We start from the raw sequence: 19,012 nt of genomic DNA on the forward strand, positions 1-19,012 counted from the left end.
AAATGATGATGAAGACAGTTATTTAAAAAAAGTAATTATTTTCGGTAATATTTGTCTGCTGCCTGAAAAAAAGATCGGGATCGGGATCAACTGTAAACCAAATATGAATTTGGTTATACCGAGTTGTAAACATGTAAAAAAAAAAAAAAAAAGAAAGATAATAAATAAATAATTGCACTAAGAATACTTAGTTATGAATACAACAAACATACGCTACAGTAAACTAATTCAGCGTACCCTGTAAAGAAAGACAGTATTTACTATGTTTTCCGTTCATTAGTTGCATCACATAAATATTGAGTTCCGGTTTCAGATTTGGATTTGTTTGAAACAATGTGTGACGAAGAAGATTACAGTTCAGGCAGCGACGAAGATTACGTACCATCGGGTAATTTTTTCACTGATACTCAAAATTAGCTGTAATATTATTAAACTCATATGTTAAAGTAGCATGTAACATTCCCGTAATGAAAAGATTCCACATGTTCCAAACATGAAACAAAGCCTTTAAGGGAAACAAAAATCTTATATTTTCAGTCTTAGGCAGAAAAAAATAATAAAAGACTAAAAGTCAGAAAAAATAAACATGTCTATGGACAATTGTAGGGAGTGTCACTGAGTTTAATTTTAATGGCCCAGTGAAGCTGCAGATTTGTAGCTTGCTGGTCTGAAAAATTGGGATGAATGACCAGAGAGCTACAGTGTCACTAGATAGAATGTTCTATCGTTAAAATGATATTGTCCTACGGACCCGGTTTAACGATAGAATCGTAATGTAGCAGAGAGAAACACGGGCGATAACTCGCATAGTGCATTTAATAGGAACAATCTAGAGAGTTCCGAATGTAAACATGGCAGGTAATTTGAATCGCGAGAAAAACGTTGAGAAAATTAATTGGATTTTCGTATTTATATGGATTATTTTTTGGGATAAAAGGCATAAGCAATCTCAAGAAGGTTTGTTTTGATTATTTTGGTAGATATTCCCAGTTCAAGTCATTTTATATTCTTCAAAATCGTTTCGGAGCGGATCCGCTCCGATTTGCAACATTACAAGTATATGGGACGTATTCTAACTGTGGTGAGGGCCTGTACCGAGACACAGTTAGATTATTCTAACTACAGTGTCACCCATTGAAAACATGTACAGTGGACCCTCATTTATCCGGACGCTTTGGTTCCCAGTCAATTTGTCCGGATATGTGAAGCATCCGGATATCTGAATCACCAGTTAAACAAGACAGAATAACATTTTCAAATTTCGTTCCGATGAAAAATCGTCCGGATACTGAAGCATCCGGATATCTGGCGTCCGGATATCTGAAGGTCCACTGTATATTTATCGTGCAAAAAATGTTTGCTGTTTCTCTAATAATTTTTCTGTATATATCAAAATACCTGACTAACCATGTGTTTCTAACATATTTTCTTACTACTTCCACAAAAAAACTTGATGTACAAGATACATCTGAAGAGGGGTAACCCGAATTACCGAAATGCCCCTGATTTACCGAAATGCCCTTGGGAATTACCGAAATGCCCCCTAAAACTACCAAAATGCCCCTTGAATTACATTCTAATAGTCATTTTATGTTAATTTATGATAAATATTACTAACAAAACTGTGTATTTTGAACACAAATGTTAAAAAAATGTTTAACTGGCTAAAATATTGTGACCTCTAAGAGCGATAACTCTTGCAACATTGTGTCAGCGGGAAGCATTTACTGTCCGTTATTTTATGATCTCTCTCTCTTTCTCTCTCTCTCCTTTATTTTGTTGAACAAATTTTATACTGCATGTCTTGTTAAGTATTTAAAAAGAAGAAGAGGAAACATAGCAGAAATACAAGTAAGTATACACAGTTTTATTTACATCTCATATAAGTATAATAAACGCAATTTTAAAAAAGAGAGATTTTTAAAATTCGACTTCTGGGTAATCACAAGCTGTAAATAAATAAAAAGCAGTAGACAACGTCGGCCAAAGTATACAGGAAACTACAAACTTAACTACTGACTGTGATAAAATATTAACATTGTGTGACGGAAAAGGTGAGTTATAACAATTTTAATACTTTTATATACTTTTATTTTTCTAATGAAAATTGTATAAAACAAAAAAAAAACATCCTTGACAAATTGGTAAAAGAAGTATTAAGAATGTTCGTCTGTATCATTAGTCAGGTTTTCGACCATGATAATTAGTTTGCTCCGTACGTCTCTAGCAGATAGGATTCTGATGAAACTGTCATTGGTAAGTCCTTTGGGTCGGAGTAAAGAGCACTCTAAATCCTGAAATATTGTTAATTTTACATAAAAATAACAAAACTCGGAATTTGAAGTATCAATAATCATATTACTAAACTTGTCAACAATATTGAAGTTCCTTGTTATACAAGAAATATTAATTATGCCAATTTCATGTTAAGTGAGCATGCAGAGTTCTATAGGTAAAAATTTTTTTTTTAAAAAAATGCAATCATGCTTAAAAAAAATTACGACACGTCTGAATACTGGTCCTACATAGTAACTGGAGCTCATGGCTAAGATATCATTGATTTAAATTATTTTGTACTTATTTTTTGATCAAAATGTTGATTACAAATAAATAAAATCAACCATCATCATAATCATTTCGTCTGATCGCTTTAAAGAAGAATTAGAAGCGGATTACGGAAAATTAAACTACTAAAAATAATTATTTGAATTGTTTGAAGAAAGCCATATGTGAATGTTTTTTTTTTTTTTTTCGTTTTTATACATATTAAGGGCTTACTACCAGCTAAGAAATAAAAAAAACTTACCTCTCCAGTGCTTTAAAAGTCGTACTCTTTCTCATAGCAATCTCGGCAAATTTTTTAATGGATAACGGTACGCAGTGGGAGACTACGTAAACCCCTGGGGTTTAGAGTTGTAAAATTTATAACCAAATAAACAAATCTATAGCATATTAAACTTAAAAAAATTTAAGTAATTAATTCAAATTATTCAGCATGTAAATCGACATCATCAAGAAAAAAATATTTCTGCAAGCTACACATGTAATATGAATACAAATACTACCAGAGTTATCTCTCTTAGATATTAGATAAACGAACCTTTTGAAAGAAAACAATACATTTGTAATATTTTTTTAATTCAATTTTTTTGAAAATATGTATAATTAACTCACTACCTTTTATAAAAACCAACTTTTCTAAGTTTTAAAGGGGCATTTCGGTAGTTTTAGGGGGCATTTCGGTAAATCAGGGGCATTTCGGTAATTCGAGGTACCGTCTGAAGAGTGCTTTACCAAGTTGGCTTGACACTCAAAATGACCATATAAACAGGCAAATTCTTATAGTCTTAATTTCAGGCCAAGGAGGGTTATCACCAAAGGTTTTGGGGACCTACTGTAGTCATGGTAGTGGGTAAATAAGGCAGAAACACTCGGTTTGTAATATTTTGAGATGGCATTTGAAAGATATACAGCTATAATTTGTGGGCTGATTGTAACCACATCTTCCAGGAAAAATTACAAATCTTGATTGTTTTTCTTATCTCTCTATCAATCACATTAAGCCATTCTATGATAATTAAGATGATGTGAATTTGAGATGTCAGCTGAATCCCTATCTAAATCTTTATGAATGCTTAATTTAAATTTAATTGGTGCTTATCAATTACATAAGCAATCCCTAAAATATTGAATGCAATTTGACAGGGGTCCCACAGCAATGTGTTGACTCAGAACCCCCAGCATAGCAAGGATTTGATTTTGAATGTAATGAACATTATTTTCAATGCACAGAACTGTTGTTCTCTGGTAATCAATCCAAATTTTCAAAATTACATATCTGCAGCATTTGTGTATTTTGTGGTTTTAAGTAAATTCAGGTCTTATAAGGATTATTTAATGAATTACAGATGGGGAAGCCGTGAGTGAGGAAGAAAATTCTGGAGAGGAAGAGGATTTTGATGCTCTCCATAAAGAGGCTGAAGAAGGGGAAACCAAGTCAGGAAAACGAAAACGGAAAAACCAAAAAGGGCTTACAGCTAGGTAAAGTGATAATAGGGAAAACCCAAAAAGGGCTCACAGCTAGGGAAAGTGATATAAACAAGGGGAAACCCAGAAAAGAGTTTACAGCTAGGTAAAGTGATATAAACAAGGGAAAACCCAGAAAAGGGTATGGTTTGATTAAAGAAAAATCACAAAATGCAAGATAATTATTCTTATTAAGGAAAGAAAGGATAAAGTCAAAGTAAATTGGGCAAATCACAGACTCATGGGTTGACAGTTGACACTAGGTAAAAACATGTTAAAGGGAAAATAAGGGAGAGAGAAATTTCCAGGGGAAACTCAGAAAGGAGGAAATTATACAAAAGAGAGAAAGCTCTGAGGATATCTAGAAAGGTGGGAAATTTAAGATACAAGAGAGAAAGCTCTGAGAATATCTAGAAAGGGGGGATAAGTGAAAATAGATGAGAAGAGTTATTAAATAATCTTAACGATTTATTTGATAATTTTGGTTATTTTCATGACTTATAAGCAAGGAACACTCATTTTTCCCCCAGAAAGCGTAAAGGTGGTATAAAGCTTGAGGGGGACACTGAAGACACAAAGGAATCAGAGGATAACTACAACAAAGTCTTGTCAGAGGAGGTCAAAAAAGAACAAGAGGCCAAAATAGAGGAGCAAGAGAAGAAGAAGGCAGATGACCTGTGGTCAAGTTTTCTGTCCGATGTCGGGAGTCGACCAAAAGCAAAGCCAGCCACTCCCAGTGGAAGTTCACTAGCCAGTATGTCCAAGGTACAATGTCTGCTATACTAGTAGTAAAGCAGAAATTATCTAATAGAATATCAATTTCTTATTGTTTCACCAACAGATTTGTCATTAAGTTTGATTGATTCCGATTGATTCAAGTGTTACTGGCTCATGAGCAATTCTAGCACTCTCTATGTAACCTTTGCAGCCAATCAAAAGTCCAGTTACTCCAACTTCAAAAAAAGTCACAGTCACAAAAGAGTTTGATTTTGCTGGAGAGACAGTTAAGTAGGTGTTCAGTATAATTTATATTGTTTAACTGGGAATCCCTCTTGTTCTTATTATAAACAGTCAAACATTGTTATCTATAACATGTACATCGATGTAGGGGCCAAGAAAAATACTTGGATCTATCTGATGATTCAAGATAATAACAACATATAAAGAAATACGAAGTTGAGATTTTTAAGTTTAATACTTGGGCATATCCAAAGTATTCAAGATATTGGTGTTCAAGAAACAGAATTTGAACTGAACATTGTCACAGAACTTGAAAATAAAAATACAAGCTGCATATTGTACTTTCTATTCTCAAGGGTTACCAAAGATATAGATTTAAATACAGAAGAAGGAAAAAAGGAAATGAAAAAGTTGACACAAGAAAAGAAAGAACCAGAACAGAAGCCAGCAACACCAGGACCAACAGTTCTGTAAGTATTTATCCTATAAGGTACATAATTACTGGACAAAGATGAGATTTATACCCCCCGAGGTCAGGGTTGATGTCCCATTCTTGATTTAGAGTTTGAAATTCTGATTATGTTCTAATTACATTCTCTTCCTGGTTCTAGACCATCGTCCCAAACCACAGTCAAAATGTACGATCCTCTCCCATTCTGGCTGTGGTTGAATGAGAAGAGAATATTTCGGAGCTCATTAAAATAGTGACCAATGCGAGTAAAGCATAGTCTGATAATGAACTTTGATGCAACCTTTCAACACCCAGTCATAATGTAGGAAATATTTCTTGTATACTGCTGATGTCAGTTGTTGATTTCAATTGCAATGGAGACAAAAATTGTCATTGGCTGAATATGACGTCACAATAGAAAGGTGTAAATTTTCAAGATAACACTTTTTGTGATCAAGCAGCCACGGGTAGGAGAGAGCTATGTGCAGACTCCAGACCCTGGCTTAAGGCAATTCCAGACTTGCTTCAGTCAAGGGTTACATTTTTTAAATGTTACATTTATTTTTTTTCCAGAGGGAAGAAGCCAGGTGGACTTGGCAGTGTGCTGAATAAAATTGGAAAGAAAGATAAAATCAGTACTCTGGTATGTCATCTCTGCTTTCCAATAAGTTAAAAAGTCAACTCATACAACACTTCACACTAGAGGAATTGCTGTATCATATAAAAGTTAGTTCCCTTGCAGTTGAATTGGAAAGTTTTAATCTCAAAATTTAGAGCTTTTTTAGCATTTTGAAAGGAACTGTTTATTTGTATCAGTTGACAGTGTCAGTGGGCGATGTCACCTGAGACTTTGGCTCAGGTAAATGAGATATATTTGTCTATTCATTTATACATGTACATGCACCTGTCATGCAGTTCGATTGAAAACATCAAGCTTTAAGTTTAAACACCTTATTAATTTTTGATTTTTCAGGAGAAATCAAAGTTAGACTGGGACAGTTTTAAACAAGAGAAAGGAATCTCAGAGGAACTTCAGACTCACAACAGAGGAAAAGACGGGTAAGGTGTCATTAAATCACACAATAATGTAATAACTGTACAGAGGAGAAGACGGGTAAGGCCTCCTTAAATCACACAATAATATAATAACTGCACAGAGGAGAAGATGGGTAAGGCCTCATTAAATCACACAATAATATTATAATAACTATACAGAGGAAAAGATGGGTAAGGCCTCATTAAATCACACAATAATGTTATAAATATATATTATTATAACAGTAACTTGATCAAAAGGGTCGTATCACGTTGAGTTGACAGGCGCGGATCATCAGATCAGACGATCCTTCAAAAATTGTGTAAAGAAAGAACACTCACCCCGTCATTTTTTACTTTTGGTGATCGTTACTGGAGTGTAATTCATACTAGATTAAGGCACAATTGTGTTCTAAATAAAGACTTATTTAGGTGTAATATTATTGACAGTCCACTATGTACTTGCGGAAAAATAGAAGATGCATATCATTTCTTTTTTTCTTGTGTGAACTACACTGCCCCAAGAAATGACTTGTTCAATGCTATTTTTAGAATGATAAATTTACGTATTGTAGACACTCATGTTCTATTATTGGGAGATAATTCGATAAGTATTTCTGAAAATGAAAGTTTATTTTTAAATGTGCAATTGTTTATTAAGAGATCTGGTCGTTTTTGAGTAATGTTTTTAGATTTGTATGTCCATACTACATTAATTCAATTCTGTACATGCATTGCCTATGTTAGATAATCTTATTGACCTTTGGTTCCTGTGTAAATTAATTTTGAACAATACTTTGCGTTACAATTTGTTATAAAGGAGAGGACGTTCTAAGTTTTTAAGAACTTGTGTCCAATCCTTTTGTTATAACATCAAAACAATAAAATATGTTCAAACCAAACCAAACCATCAGACGAGATGCAAAGAGTCAAGTTTGATCTGATGATCCGAGCCTGTCAACTCGAGGTGATACTGCTCTTCCCACCAGTTTACTGTTATAATGATAAATTTATTATATACCCCCTTATAACTAGCTAAATATAGCAAAATAAAACTTAAGAGATCAATTGTATAATATTTATATCCATAAAACAAAGCATAATGTTAAGGAACTTTTTAATGCACAAGAAAAATAACATCATGTTTCTGCGTACTACATCATCAGTTTCAGAGAGTGGTGATATGGATTCAGAAAACCACAGTGTGGTGATCCGGAAAGTCGGATCACGACGTCACGTGATAGCGTAAAATCAACAGTAAAATTGAGTGATACACATTAGGTACATAATAAATATAGGGATCTACCTCAAGTTTACAACAGGGGATGACTAGATGGGTAGGACTTGATCAGGGAGAAGTACAAATTGTGTATCAGACCTTAGACTGAAACATATACATGTGTATCATGTTATTTAGAAAAAATTAAAATGCTCACAATATTGCATCATGTTTATATATGTATATACATTAAATATAAGTAACAAAGTAGTAAATAGTTTCAAGACACCTGTATGAAGTATTCCTTCTTTTGTTTTAGATACATAGAGAGGATGCAGTTTCTTAACAGAGCAGATCAAAGACAATTTGAAATTGAAAAAAATATACGACTTGGATTGAGTAGCAAAAGATGACACAAGAGTACATAGTACGCCTCCATTGTTGTGAACATTACTGTGAACTCACAGGGACATCTCTTTCTGTGACAACTTCTTCATTTCTTAGGAGCTCAACAGGATTTGAGCCTGTTTTATTTACTGGTTAAACCAGACTGGGAAGCTTCTTCAAGGGTTGTTCAAAATATTAAATCCTGGTGTGAAACTTGTGTAAATAAATGCACACAGTGTATTTATATCCTGTATGCTATTTTTGTTAATAAGTTATAGGGATATAATGGCTTTTTTCTCTTCAAGACAGGATATACACACGTTGAAAAGGCAATATTTTGTCTGTCAAAAGAATTTCTGGACTATAACTGAACAAAGGAATTGGTAAAGATCAATGTCTGCCCACAAAATCAAATGTTGATGATAAAGACTCTGAAAGTATGTTCTAAGCACAGAAGATGTAGACAGTCTTCAAGACATTTAACATTTTTCATTCAAAATTTCAATTATTTCAAAAGAAAACAGTGCACTGTAAGTCAATAATATGACTTGAAACTATCTATCACAGATCGTCTCCATCTTTTATATCATGCATAGAGTGATGTCATTAAAATGTGTGAAAATAGATCATGAACAAGTTTGCAGAATTGTGTCTTTTGGAAACAAAATTAAAAGGACAAGGTAGGGTAATGGCCAAATCTGGCCCCTTATTTGATGTAAAAATTAGATCACTGGCAAAACTGTGATAGTTTGTAATTAAGAACTTAAAATGATGCTTTAAAATCAGCACCATTTCGGATTCAAAGCTTACATGGAAGCCACTAGAGGTTGTAGAAGTAGGATATTTTCCCAAATTCCCTCAATTAATTCTGGTAGAATTTCATATTATTTGAGATATATTTCTCTTTGGAAAACATAGAGCACAAGCTTGCCTATCTGAGATTTTTACACATAGTTGATATTAAAAAGATATAAATTCGGTAGATAGGCAAGTTTGTTCTGTATGCTTCTCGAAACAAAATGTGCTGCAAAATCAATGAAAAATGCGAAAAATTGAAAATTTACTTATTTTCTGACCTTTCTGTGACCTTTGCATATTTCAAAACTTGAAACCAATACTCATTTTGTGGCAGGGATGACCAACAGGTTTCTATGGATAAATTGTTGCATCATTCTGAAAGACTCCCAAAATCAGGGGCCAAAAACAGGTCTTACCTTTTCTTGTCCTTTAGAAAATTTGTGCTTTTTTTTAGCTCACCTGAGCTGAAAGTTCTGATGATCACCTGTTGTCCATCTCCAGCAGTCTGTCTGTCCGTATGTAAACTTTTCACATTTTCAACTTCCATTCAAGAATCAATGGGCCAATTTTAATCAAAACTGGTACAAAGCATTGAGGTGATCATGGTGAAGGGGAGTTTAAACTAGAAAAATGAAGGGACAAACTCCCTTCCAAGGGGAGATAGTTAAGAAAAGACAAAAAAGGGATTGAGTCCTAAAAAAATCTCAAGAACCACTTGGCCAGAAAAGCTGAAACTTATGTTGAAGCATCCTGGGGTAGTATAGATTCTAAATTTTTCAAATCATGACCCGGCCTCAGGGTAGGAGAGGGCAACAATAGGGTATTTACATTGAAATACATGTCTATGATAAAAGTCTTCTCAAGAATGGCTGGACCAGAAAAGCTGGAACTTTTGTGCATCCTACAGAAGTTTAGATTCTAAATTATTGAAAACATGACCCCAGGGGATAGGGCAGCGCCTCAATAGAGAATCCTAGTTTTACAGTGAAATACGTAGAAATAAAAAAAAAAACAAGCCTTCTCAAGAACAAGGATCGTGATTTTTAAAATCATGATGCATGGGAGTAGGGTGGGGCCACAACGGGTATTACAAGAGGGGAAATTCGCCGAAGAACAGTTGAAGGCCAAAGTCATTCCGATGAGCGTCGTGGCCCATAGGCCTCTCGTTATACAAGTAAAGAAAATTCCCTTGTGGGACATCAAAGAGAAGAAATTACAGATTTTACAGATGCTGGTAATTTATTTGTAATACATGTTTAAAATTTAAATATTAATAAAAATAATTTAATGAACATGATGAATTTACTAGCATCGAATTCATGCTGGAAAATTGTGTCTAGCATCTTGTCATCATTTACTCTGAGCAAATTAGAACGACTATTAAGGAATTTGGATATGAAACAAATCATCTTCATCATCCAAGGGTTCCTGATCCGCTTCTCTCCTCAAAGAAGACTAGCTGATAGAAAGTCATCGCTAGCGAAGCTGGTAAAAAAAAAAAACAGAACAGGGCTATTTAGCATAACGCAAGATCATGAAAAGCCAGTGGATTGATATAACATTGGTCTCATAGGCATTGATCCTGAGACAATACTGTTTGAGATTAATGAATACAATGTGTAAGAATAAGATCTGTCATATTCCATATACCCGTTTATACATAGGGTTGATGGCGGGTATAACGGGTCAACAAGGGATGTTTACTCCTCCAAGGCACCTGATCCCTCCTCTGGAACGTCCAGGTCTGTGTTTATACCCTCTTCACATATTTATAAGATCAAAGATTTTTAATTTTCTCAATTAAGATTAACTAGTATCTCAAAAATGCATGTAAACTAACTTACTAAACAGAGACCGCTGCATATCAACCACTTTCCAAAAAACCTATAAGGTTAAGGTAAAAATGAAAGTCAAATCTATAAATGTATTTAGTTGGCTGTATGATTTTTATCTCTTCTGAGCCAAAAGGTACTAGTACTTTGTCAGTTGGTGCATCTAGGGTCCTTAAAGTGTCGTCAATTTAACTGAAAAATATCGTATATTTACTCGGTTAATCACTGGTCATTTGCAAAATGATTTTGTTAAAAACAGTCTAATTCTACACACAAGTACTCTGAAGTTGACATTAAAATATGCTGAGTTTCTGATTGACAATATGTACATAATTTGTACTTCTCGGAGATCAGGTTTTGCAACAATCTGTTGTATTTCTCATGGGTACCAGTTGCGCCCCGTCATTAGCAGACCAATGTTTTTTGTAGAGTGTGATACATTTGTTTCATATTTGAATAATTTTTTTAGAAAAAAAAGCATTAAAGTAATAAAACTTTATGATAAACGTAAATACTAAGTACTTCATTTTTTTCTGTCGTTAACCTCCCTTACTTAGGTAGCTATATACCCTCATACCCTTGCATTATAAGGTTTTCGTCTCATAGGCTAGTTGATTCGATCCGTCAAAAACGAGGCAAGCTGTCGAGATTACTGGTTACTTTAATGGCCAGGACGAGACCAAAGCAGTAATTTTAATATTATAGAATTTGGGCATCTTGCAGACAAACTCTTTAATTTGCATCATAATCAAGTACTTAAAAGCATTTAACTCAGGGATCGGGTCATTTTATGCAATAAACTTCTCCGAAGTTCTCGGGGTTTTTTTATTCTAAAAAGTATTTGTTCATAAAAAGTCCGAAAATTATGTACTGTAGAAATTGTTGAAGGGATGAATGAAACTAATCACACATCTGCTTTTTTTCCATATACTTTATAAAAAAAAAAGTCAAATACTATTTTTAAAATCTATCCCAACTCATGGTTATGGGTCGGTAAGTTGGCGGGAAAAGTCTTTTTTCCAGAAAATTTCAACGTATTTGTTGAAAATATTTGAGGAATAATAAAAATATTGTGACCTGGAATTTTAACAAAAAGTTTTGAGTCAGGCAATTAAGATGGTCGGGAGAATGCTAACCAGACATTTTTTGAAGATGGCCTTGATACTTCAGAATGTTGAAATGTGATTTTATAAAAAGTTGGTTTCAATCATATTCGTTGACAGGGCATATAGTCCAATCCACTTTTTGTAAAAGTTGTGTCCTTCTGCGAGGTCAACCGAAAGATCAAAAGGGAAAGAAATGACATTTCTCTATATGCTACCAACCATTTGGGCTTTCTCTGAGAAATCCACTGTGTTTAAATTTTTCTCTCTCGACCTAATGTGTAGCCCCAGATTGGGGCAATCAACATGATGCACACATTTTTTTAGTCAGATCACTCAGATGACGAAGTTACAAAACAGAATACAAAAGCTACTGTAAGGATTCCAATCTCCCGTGCAGAGTTGTCGTTCGTTCCCTCTCAGACATATGAGCTGATGGTAGCTCTAGAGTGAAAGGGGGTTTCCCCAAAGATGGCGGCCAAGGGACATAACTTTTGAAAAGTGTGGATTCAACTTATATTATACAAGATTTGTCCCAACAGGTCGTTCAAAGCTGTCGAGTTCTGGTATTAAAATAGTCTGATAATTAACCTTCAAGCCAGTAAAAATGGATATTTTCATCATGTCTTTTCTTAAACACTAAAAAGGGGGGCAGGGGATGGGGTTAATCATTTCCGAGGTGTTTCTGTCCGAGGTGTTCCGAATCTCTTTTTTGACATCGGCGCATGCCTTTCCTTCCCACGATGTCAACAAGGACAGTGTAATATACACACGTGTTGATCTCAAAGTTTTTACGTGGGAAAATAAGGATTTAATTTGTCTTTTATTTTTGAAGAGCACCTCAACATGTAAATTCACATTGTTTTGTGTAATAACTCAGTTTACGGTGAGTCTGGCTTTATACTTAAATTCTAAGTTTTAGGATTAAACGCTAGAGGTCATATAAAAAAAATTTTAATATATAAATGTAAATATTAGGCTGATTTTGATATTCAGCTTTCAATAGGGCTTAGTACATGTATGACCGATGTCACTCACTGTATTTATTTCTCCCACTGCCATTCAATAAGCATTTTCTTTTTTTTAAAAATGAAATTAAAGGTCAGAAGACGCAGCATTAGTTGTCTCTCTTTGCCAAGAGGATCCAGGATCTGCATCATGTCGGTTTTGGCGGACTTCGGCAACAGTGACAGTTCTTGCTGTATCCAGGATTTAGTATGTTCACTTAACCAAAACAAGTTTATGAAAAAACTGTCAATATTTTTTTTTTAAATAAGGTAAAAATTAGTAAGAATAATTTCTATTTTGTCAGATTTTATTGGAAATTTTAAGATATATTTTTTTATTTAATAAATTAGTGTTTAGATTCTAATTCTGGTAAGTATTGTTTCATTTAAGGCTAGTAACTGCTACAATCAAATTATTTCCTTAGTCTGTCAATTTAAAAATTTCTATATTAATCATTAACAGCCAAAATATTGTAAATATTTCAATTGTTTGTTTGTTGCAATTTTTCTTTTTGAATTTTCTCTGTTCAAAAATGTTTCATCTTCGTATTTTTAATTTTTTTTTGTGCTTGTATGTTTTCGTTATAATTTATTTCTTTACACATCATGATTTTTTTCACAGTTTATATTTATTTTATGATTTTGTGAAATACATTTGCACGTCAAAACTTTTCAGAGATGGTCACTGCGCGTAAAATTCCCATAGAAATTTATAGAAAAACATGATATAAATTTTCTTTCTATTCTAAGGTGAGAGAGAAGGAGAGAGTAAAGAAAAGTGAAAACAGAAAAAAAACATATTAATATAAAAAGTTAATGATCACATCAAATGTAAATTGTTATACACTGATAATTGTACATTTTCTACTTTCCTGTAAACTTTAGGTTTTGGAGGTTGCAGTGACGCCCTTACATATCCTGTGGGTGACCTGTACACTGCCCCCGGGGAGTGGGGGTTTAGCGCGGACAATGTCCTCAGTGATTCGGTCTCCTCCACCACTTGTCTGGTCAGAGTTTTAAAATTATATCAATTTGTAGGAGATGTTCGTACGTTTAAGTCGATTTTCAGATTTTAATAAATTGGCTTCTTGGTCTTGTTCGGTGCAAAAATTTTAATGACTTTTTAATTAAAAATTTGAATTAAGAGAAGATAAGATTATTTAATTTAAAGTCAGGTAATTCAACAAAACAACAATAGCTCTGAAGAGCTAGCGCTATTTTCAGACTACAAAATGGTAGTTTTGATTATTTGCTAAAATGAATTATGTGCAACATGTCCAACAAATATGATTTATTGTAGTATATTGTATGTTTCTGTTTGTAGATAGACGTAAGCTGTGATGACCGATACAATACTCTGATACAGCAGCTGACCTTCATGATTCCACAGACTTATCTGGACACGCCCATTGATGAAGTATGCTCCACGTCTATAGATCTATACATGTATATATTTACTGTCAACAGGAAAAATAATATTTTTCTGTAACAGGGGATGGTAAAAACTTTTGTAACATGACATTTATTCCGTATTTCAGTAATATGTTGCATGGAAATCACTGGTTGCCTTGGAAATTTACATTTATAGTCAATTAAATTCGGCTAATTTTGTGGTATTTACATTTATATCAATTCTGTTAATGAGCACTGCCCCCCCCCCCCTCCCTTTCCCCTAAGAAACATATTTGAAAAAATATTTGCAAATTTGAAAAACTAAAGTTTGAAAAAGTCCAAGGTGAAAAAGTCAATTGTGGTTCCAGAGGGAAGGCCTTGTCAATAACAATTCACATATTTAAATATGAGCACTTGTTACAATTTTAAATTGATTGAACTCCAAGGCCAAAGTCAAAAGGAAAAAAGATGTTATAAAGAAATGCCTTGTCATAAGGAAAACACTTGTGAAGTATGAGATCACTTATTTCAGCCATTTTACAGCCAAGATTTAAGTTTGGCAAAATTATCTTGTCAACTCAGTCAACTTCTAAGGCCAAGACAAGAGGTTGAATAAGTTTGTACGAATAAAAAGGACTTCTCCCAAGAAATATACATGTGAAATATGATAGTGTTACAAAAGCACAAACTAATTAAAAGTTATTGACAAAAAGCTAAACAGATAGACGGCCTGAGCAAAAACTATATGCCCTAAAAAAATTTCCATTACAAGAGCATATTAGAAATTCTTTTTGGTGGTAATTAAAAGTTTTTCCAAATAAAAAAACTGAGTTAATTTGAATAAAATCTCAACAATAATGATCCATTCTGAAATAAATGAAAATATTCAGTATTTTCTTCTGGGTCTTGTAGTTGTCTGTCGTCAGAGGTGCTTCGGACTATATCGCCCATCTACGACAGATTCTGGAAAACACGAATTCGACTGACACTGCATCAGAACCGGAAATGGAGAGAGGTAGGGTGTTCATCCCTCAGTCCGGAACAGACCACATGCGTTACGTTCAGACCGGAAGTGCAGTCTTTGACGAGGACACGTCCGATATATGGAACCTGGAGTATGGTGAAGCTGATGGATGGCCCAAATCACCCCTCAAGTTCCCAGTCCTTGAAAATCAGTCAGAAGTAATGTCCATGACAGACCTTCCTCGCCCAGTTACCTTGTGGCAAAATAAGTTTTCTGACACTCATTCCAACAAGCAATACACCAATCAGGTACATTTGAACAACGAACAACTTTACCTTCACGAGGAAATTCCCCGCAGCGTCAATGGCGACCGTGAAGTGAAAGATTCAAGAACAACCCATAAAAGCCGGAGGAACTCACACATGGTTATATGTGATCCCCATTTTCCAGAATTAGTCTCTTATTTTGGGGCAAATGACGGTTTTACTGGTGGAAATGTCATTGAGAAGGACGCACTCTTCACGTCTGATCACAGCACACGTGGTGAAGATGGCCAGTTCACCAGAATCAGAGACCCGGGACTTAGAGATTGCCTCTCCTCTCCATTATACAGCACTCATGAAATGGCCTCCTTGGAGAAATATCCCGTCCTTTCATCTCTTTTGGATGAAACAGGTTTGTTCTGCAATTTAAAGTTTTCTTTTAAAATCAAAACCTTTAGAACTGTGTATGTTGTTTCTAGCAGTTGAAACATCGATTAGATTGTTACTACTGGGAAAAAGTTCAAATTATCCACAAGTTAAAAACTATGGAATATAATTTATAGGTGCGTGTAACTCTGAATGCAGCTGTAATGATAGCACTGCCACCGCTGTTGGATCAACCGTCAGAAAACATGCAGCCAGCTGGCCACAGTCCCAGTCCTTAGTCTCGTCAGTGAAGTGTTTTGATGGATGGCGATTTTCAGGGAAGGCTGATGAAGTTGAAGATGATGACGATGACGTATTTTTTCCGTCAAGTCAAACCGAGCCCGATTCTACCACTGATAGGCACTGTAAGGATAAAGGCAGGACTACAGGTATCTTTAGTTGATGTTAAATACATACCATTAACTGACCAGTAATTAGCCTGGTGAAATTCTTCAAAAATGCTACTTTTCCTACAGTTTTGGTCCGATTATCGCTTTGATTAGCAAAATGTGTTGTCATGGAAACAAAAATACATGTAGATATTTTTATGATATTCTTTCAAAAGGCTATTCATACTTTTGTCCAGCTGTAATTAATTAAATTAAACTCTATACAAAAAGACTGAAAATAGAATCATTTTTATTTACTGGTATAATTGTATTGCAGTTACCATAGTTTCAAGTCCAAGTGATACTTTTCTCTACTTTAATTCTGGTTTTGTATGTAGCTTCGATAGATTTTCAGATCATATATTATATAACTATATTAGTTAAACGTTTAATTCTTGATCTGAAAAAACAACTATATTAGTAGACAAAAATTTATTTTATGCAATAGATATTGCTTCTTTCGGATGGATTACATAATCCTTTTTGTTCAAAAACTTCTTTTTGTATTCATATTGATATAAAGCAATTAGTGTATAAAAATGCGGTCTAATAAATCGTAAAAACTAGATTAACTGATGTGTAGAATTGAATATTCTTCACTTTTTATTGGCCTAATGTGAGCGGACCTTTTCAGGACTACGGAGACCTAAGAATGGATTTATACGTTTTTCTGTGGAGTATCGTAAACGTTTGGCCAAACAACATCCCAAGCTTGATAACCGGGAAGTGTCCAAAATGTTAGGCGCGAAATGGCGCAGGATGAGCCACGAAGAAAAAATACCATACGAGTAAGAATTGTTTCTATTTTAGGTACATGTATATCGTATTCCCTTCCATTTAGGTTAAAACTGATTTCGAATACCGCGAGAAAGAACATTCTGAAAAATGACTTTATAATAATACAATATATAAAAGGTATAACATAATTGTTGTATTGCAGTATTCAGCATGGAAAAGTCTTGGGTCCAAATTTTAATTTTTGAACTCGTCTGTATTTTTATAATTTCGAATATGAGTACATTATTTATACTTATAGAATGGAATTCCGAAAAGACATACTGGAGCTTCGCTCCAAACACCCGGAGTGGAGGTACGCACCCCTGAAACAAATGGAGACCGAGCACATAGAACCCATGCCGAGCCGCCTGAGACCCCGGGATAAACTCAAAAAGAAGGTAGGTGGGCTTATACAGCTTTTGGAGTACGTATAAGCGTAATACTAGTATGTCAAAATATATATTTGTTATGAAATTGAGATTTCCGATAATTGTAAGTTAAATAATTTTCTAAAATCTTGATTGTTGATACTAAACTACATAAGTATTTATGGTCAGTCCTTGCGTACTTTAGTTTCTTCCAACCATCATCAAGTATGGTCCAGCAATCTCAGATAAGAAGCAGACACGTGTTTCGCGCAAGAAGCGCGGGAAAATGGCGCAGTACAATACGTACAACTCGTTTGCTTGGTTCCAGTGCAAACTGTGCTATCGGTGGAGATACGTGCCGTGTATTGATGACGGAAATCTGCCGTTATATCAGTCTATGTGGTCAGTATATCCACGCTTCTCAAACATCTTAATTACTAGTAATTCAATGTGTTAAGAAAAACTACCAAAGGTAATGAAAACATCCAGAAAAATTACAGTAGAGTAACTGTATCTTTTTGTTCCCCAGGTTTTGTCACATGAATCCAGATCCCACGTGCAACTCTTGTTTTGCCGAGGGTGGATTGTCTGTAAACAATACGGAAATGACGTCATCAGTCGCTAGGGTGTACCAGACCGGTCCACTCAATTCCATGCCTGTCTTTACATCCGCCTCTATGCCCCTGCTGGAAGGAGATTTTGGAATAGATTTTAGATAGCAGAAGTGGGCGGTACTGTGTGAAAGTGTACTTCACTGTTTTGTTGTGATTGACAGATGTTGAAAGTTTTCCTGAAATGATTTTTATGAATTGGATAAATTCAAACGGGAGTATTACAACAACGATTTTATAAGCATTAACATTGTTTGCAATAAAATGTATGCAAAATACTACTGTTTTTCTTGCTTCTTTAATTTCTTTTGAAAAGGTTGAAAAGGTTCATATCTCTGATGAAAAACTATTTTCATATAGAATTGATCATAAACATGTTGGTAAAGTGTATAGGTATAGTGCTAAAATTCATTTTATTGGGAATTGGGATATCATCTTTAACTGTTTAAAATGTATCCAGTTATCAATCGAGAATTAGTGGTGCTTTAAATGTAGCATCCAGTGGCGAACAAACATAAAGAAAAGCTAGAATAAATTTTCAGACAGGTAGAACCACGTAAAATCAATTTTCATCTCGGTGTGCGCGGCCGGTGATCTCGGAAAACAATTTACATTTCGAGCATCCTTGTCAATCTTCCTCTGGCGGTGAAAATGCCAAAAACGAGATAATGGACAAATAACAAAATTGTGTGTAATCAAACGCCAATGACGCATACTGTCTTACACGGATGAGTGAACCTCATGAATACTCATTAACAACAATTCGCGCGAGAAACCTATCCCAACAGGATAAATGGCTTTCGCACGTGCCTGCGCAATGCAAGCGCGTTCTGGCACGTGCCTATGGATGTCGCGATTGTTGAGAAATGTCAGGTGAACATCAAAGCAAACCTCTTTATCGAAAATCTAGATACCGTGCAAATAACAGTAAAAGAGGGTTACCTGTGTCCTTATAATGGAAAGTGTGTTCAATATCGAGAGCGTCCAACAGTGTAGTCGGGGGG

At 34.6% G+C, this 19,012-nt stretch overlaps 2 protein-coding genes across 3 annotated transcripts; both read left to right on the forward strand.

The window, feature by feature from the left end:
- The first annotated feature begins 275 nt into the window (after positions 1 to 275).
- LOC134268991 (craniofacial development protein 1-like) lies at positions 276 to 8,718 on the forward strand. The gene is made up of 8 exons (XM_062751217.1): positions 276 to 388; positions 3,909 to 4,041; positions 4,557 to 4,791; positions 4,955 to 5,034; positions 5,343 to 5,456; positions 6,011 to 6,080; positions 6,411 to 6,496; positions 8,011 to 8,718. The coding sequence occupies exons 1-8, from the start codon at positions 334 to 336 to the stop codon at positions 8,102 to 8,104; spliced, it is 867 nt and encodes a 288-aa protein (XP_062607201.1). The 5' UTR covers positions 276 to 333; the 3' UTR covers positions 8,105 to 8,718.
- A 4,190-nt stretch (positions 8,719 to 12,908) lies between these two features.
- LOC134268987 (uncharacterized) lies at positions 12,909 to 18,258 on the forward strand. Of its 2 annotated transcripts, none has more exons than XM_062751213.1 (10): positions 12,909 to 13,026; positions 13,170 to 13,188; positions 13,704 to 13,831; positions 14,143 to 14,235; positions 15,123 to 15,849; positions 16,001 to 16,252; positions 16,887 to 17,040; positions 17,289 to 17,427; positions 17,603 to 17,799; positions 17,927 to 18,258. In XM_062751213.1, the coding sequence occupies exons 1-10, from the start codon at positions 12,970 to 12,972 to the stop codon at positions 18,114 to 18,116; spliced, it is 1,956 nt and encodes a 651-aa protein (XP_062607197.1). In that variant the 5' UTR covers positions 12,909 to 12,969; the 3' UTR covers positions 18,117 to 18,258. The 2 variants fall into 2 exon arrangements, with proteins under 2 accessions (XP_062607197.1, XP_062607198.1); XM_062751214.1 differs by having other exon boundaries at positions 13,704 to 13,825.
- Positions 18,259 to 19,012: the final 754 nt, after the last annotated feature.

Source organism: Saccostrea cucullata, unplaced genomic scaffold (assembly GCF_032062105.1).
Source record: "Saccostrea cucullata isolate Sc308-1 unplaced genomic scaffold, CSIRO_AGI_Scuc_v1 ctg504, whole genome shotgun sequence".
NCBI classification, from domain to species: domain Eukaryota; kingdom Metazoa; phylum Mollusca; class Bivalvia; order Ostreida; family Ostreidae; genus Saccostrea; species Saccostrea cuccullata.

Excerpts from the sequence above, each read along its gene's own strand:
- LOC134268991 (XM_062751217.1), top strand. The coding sequence starts at position 334 with ATGTGTGACGAAGAAGATTACAGTTCAGGCAGCGACGAAGATTACGTA. Across the intron at positions 389-3,908 it reads CGAAGATTACGTACCATCGG|ATGGGGAAGCCGTGAGTGAG; the intron begins GTAATTTTTTCA and ends AATGAATTACAG. Across the intron at positions 5,035-5,342 it reads TTTGCTGGAGAGACAGTTAA|GGTTACCAAAGATATAGATT; the intron begins GTAGGTGTTCAG and ends TCTATTCTCAAG.
- LOC134268987 (XM_062751213.1), top strand. The coding sequence starts at position 12,970 with ATGTCGGTTTTGGCGGACTTCGGCAACAGTGACAGTTCTTGCTGTATC. Across the intron at positions 14,236-15,122 it reads TGGACACGCCCATTGATGAA|TTGTCTGTCGTCAGAGGTGC; the intron begins GTATGCTCCACG and ends TGGGTCTTGTAG. Across the intron at positions 16,253-16,886 it reads GGATAAAGGCAGGACTACAG|GACTACGGAGACCTAAGAAT; the intron begins GTATCTTTAGTT and ends GGACCTTTTCAG.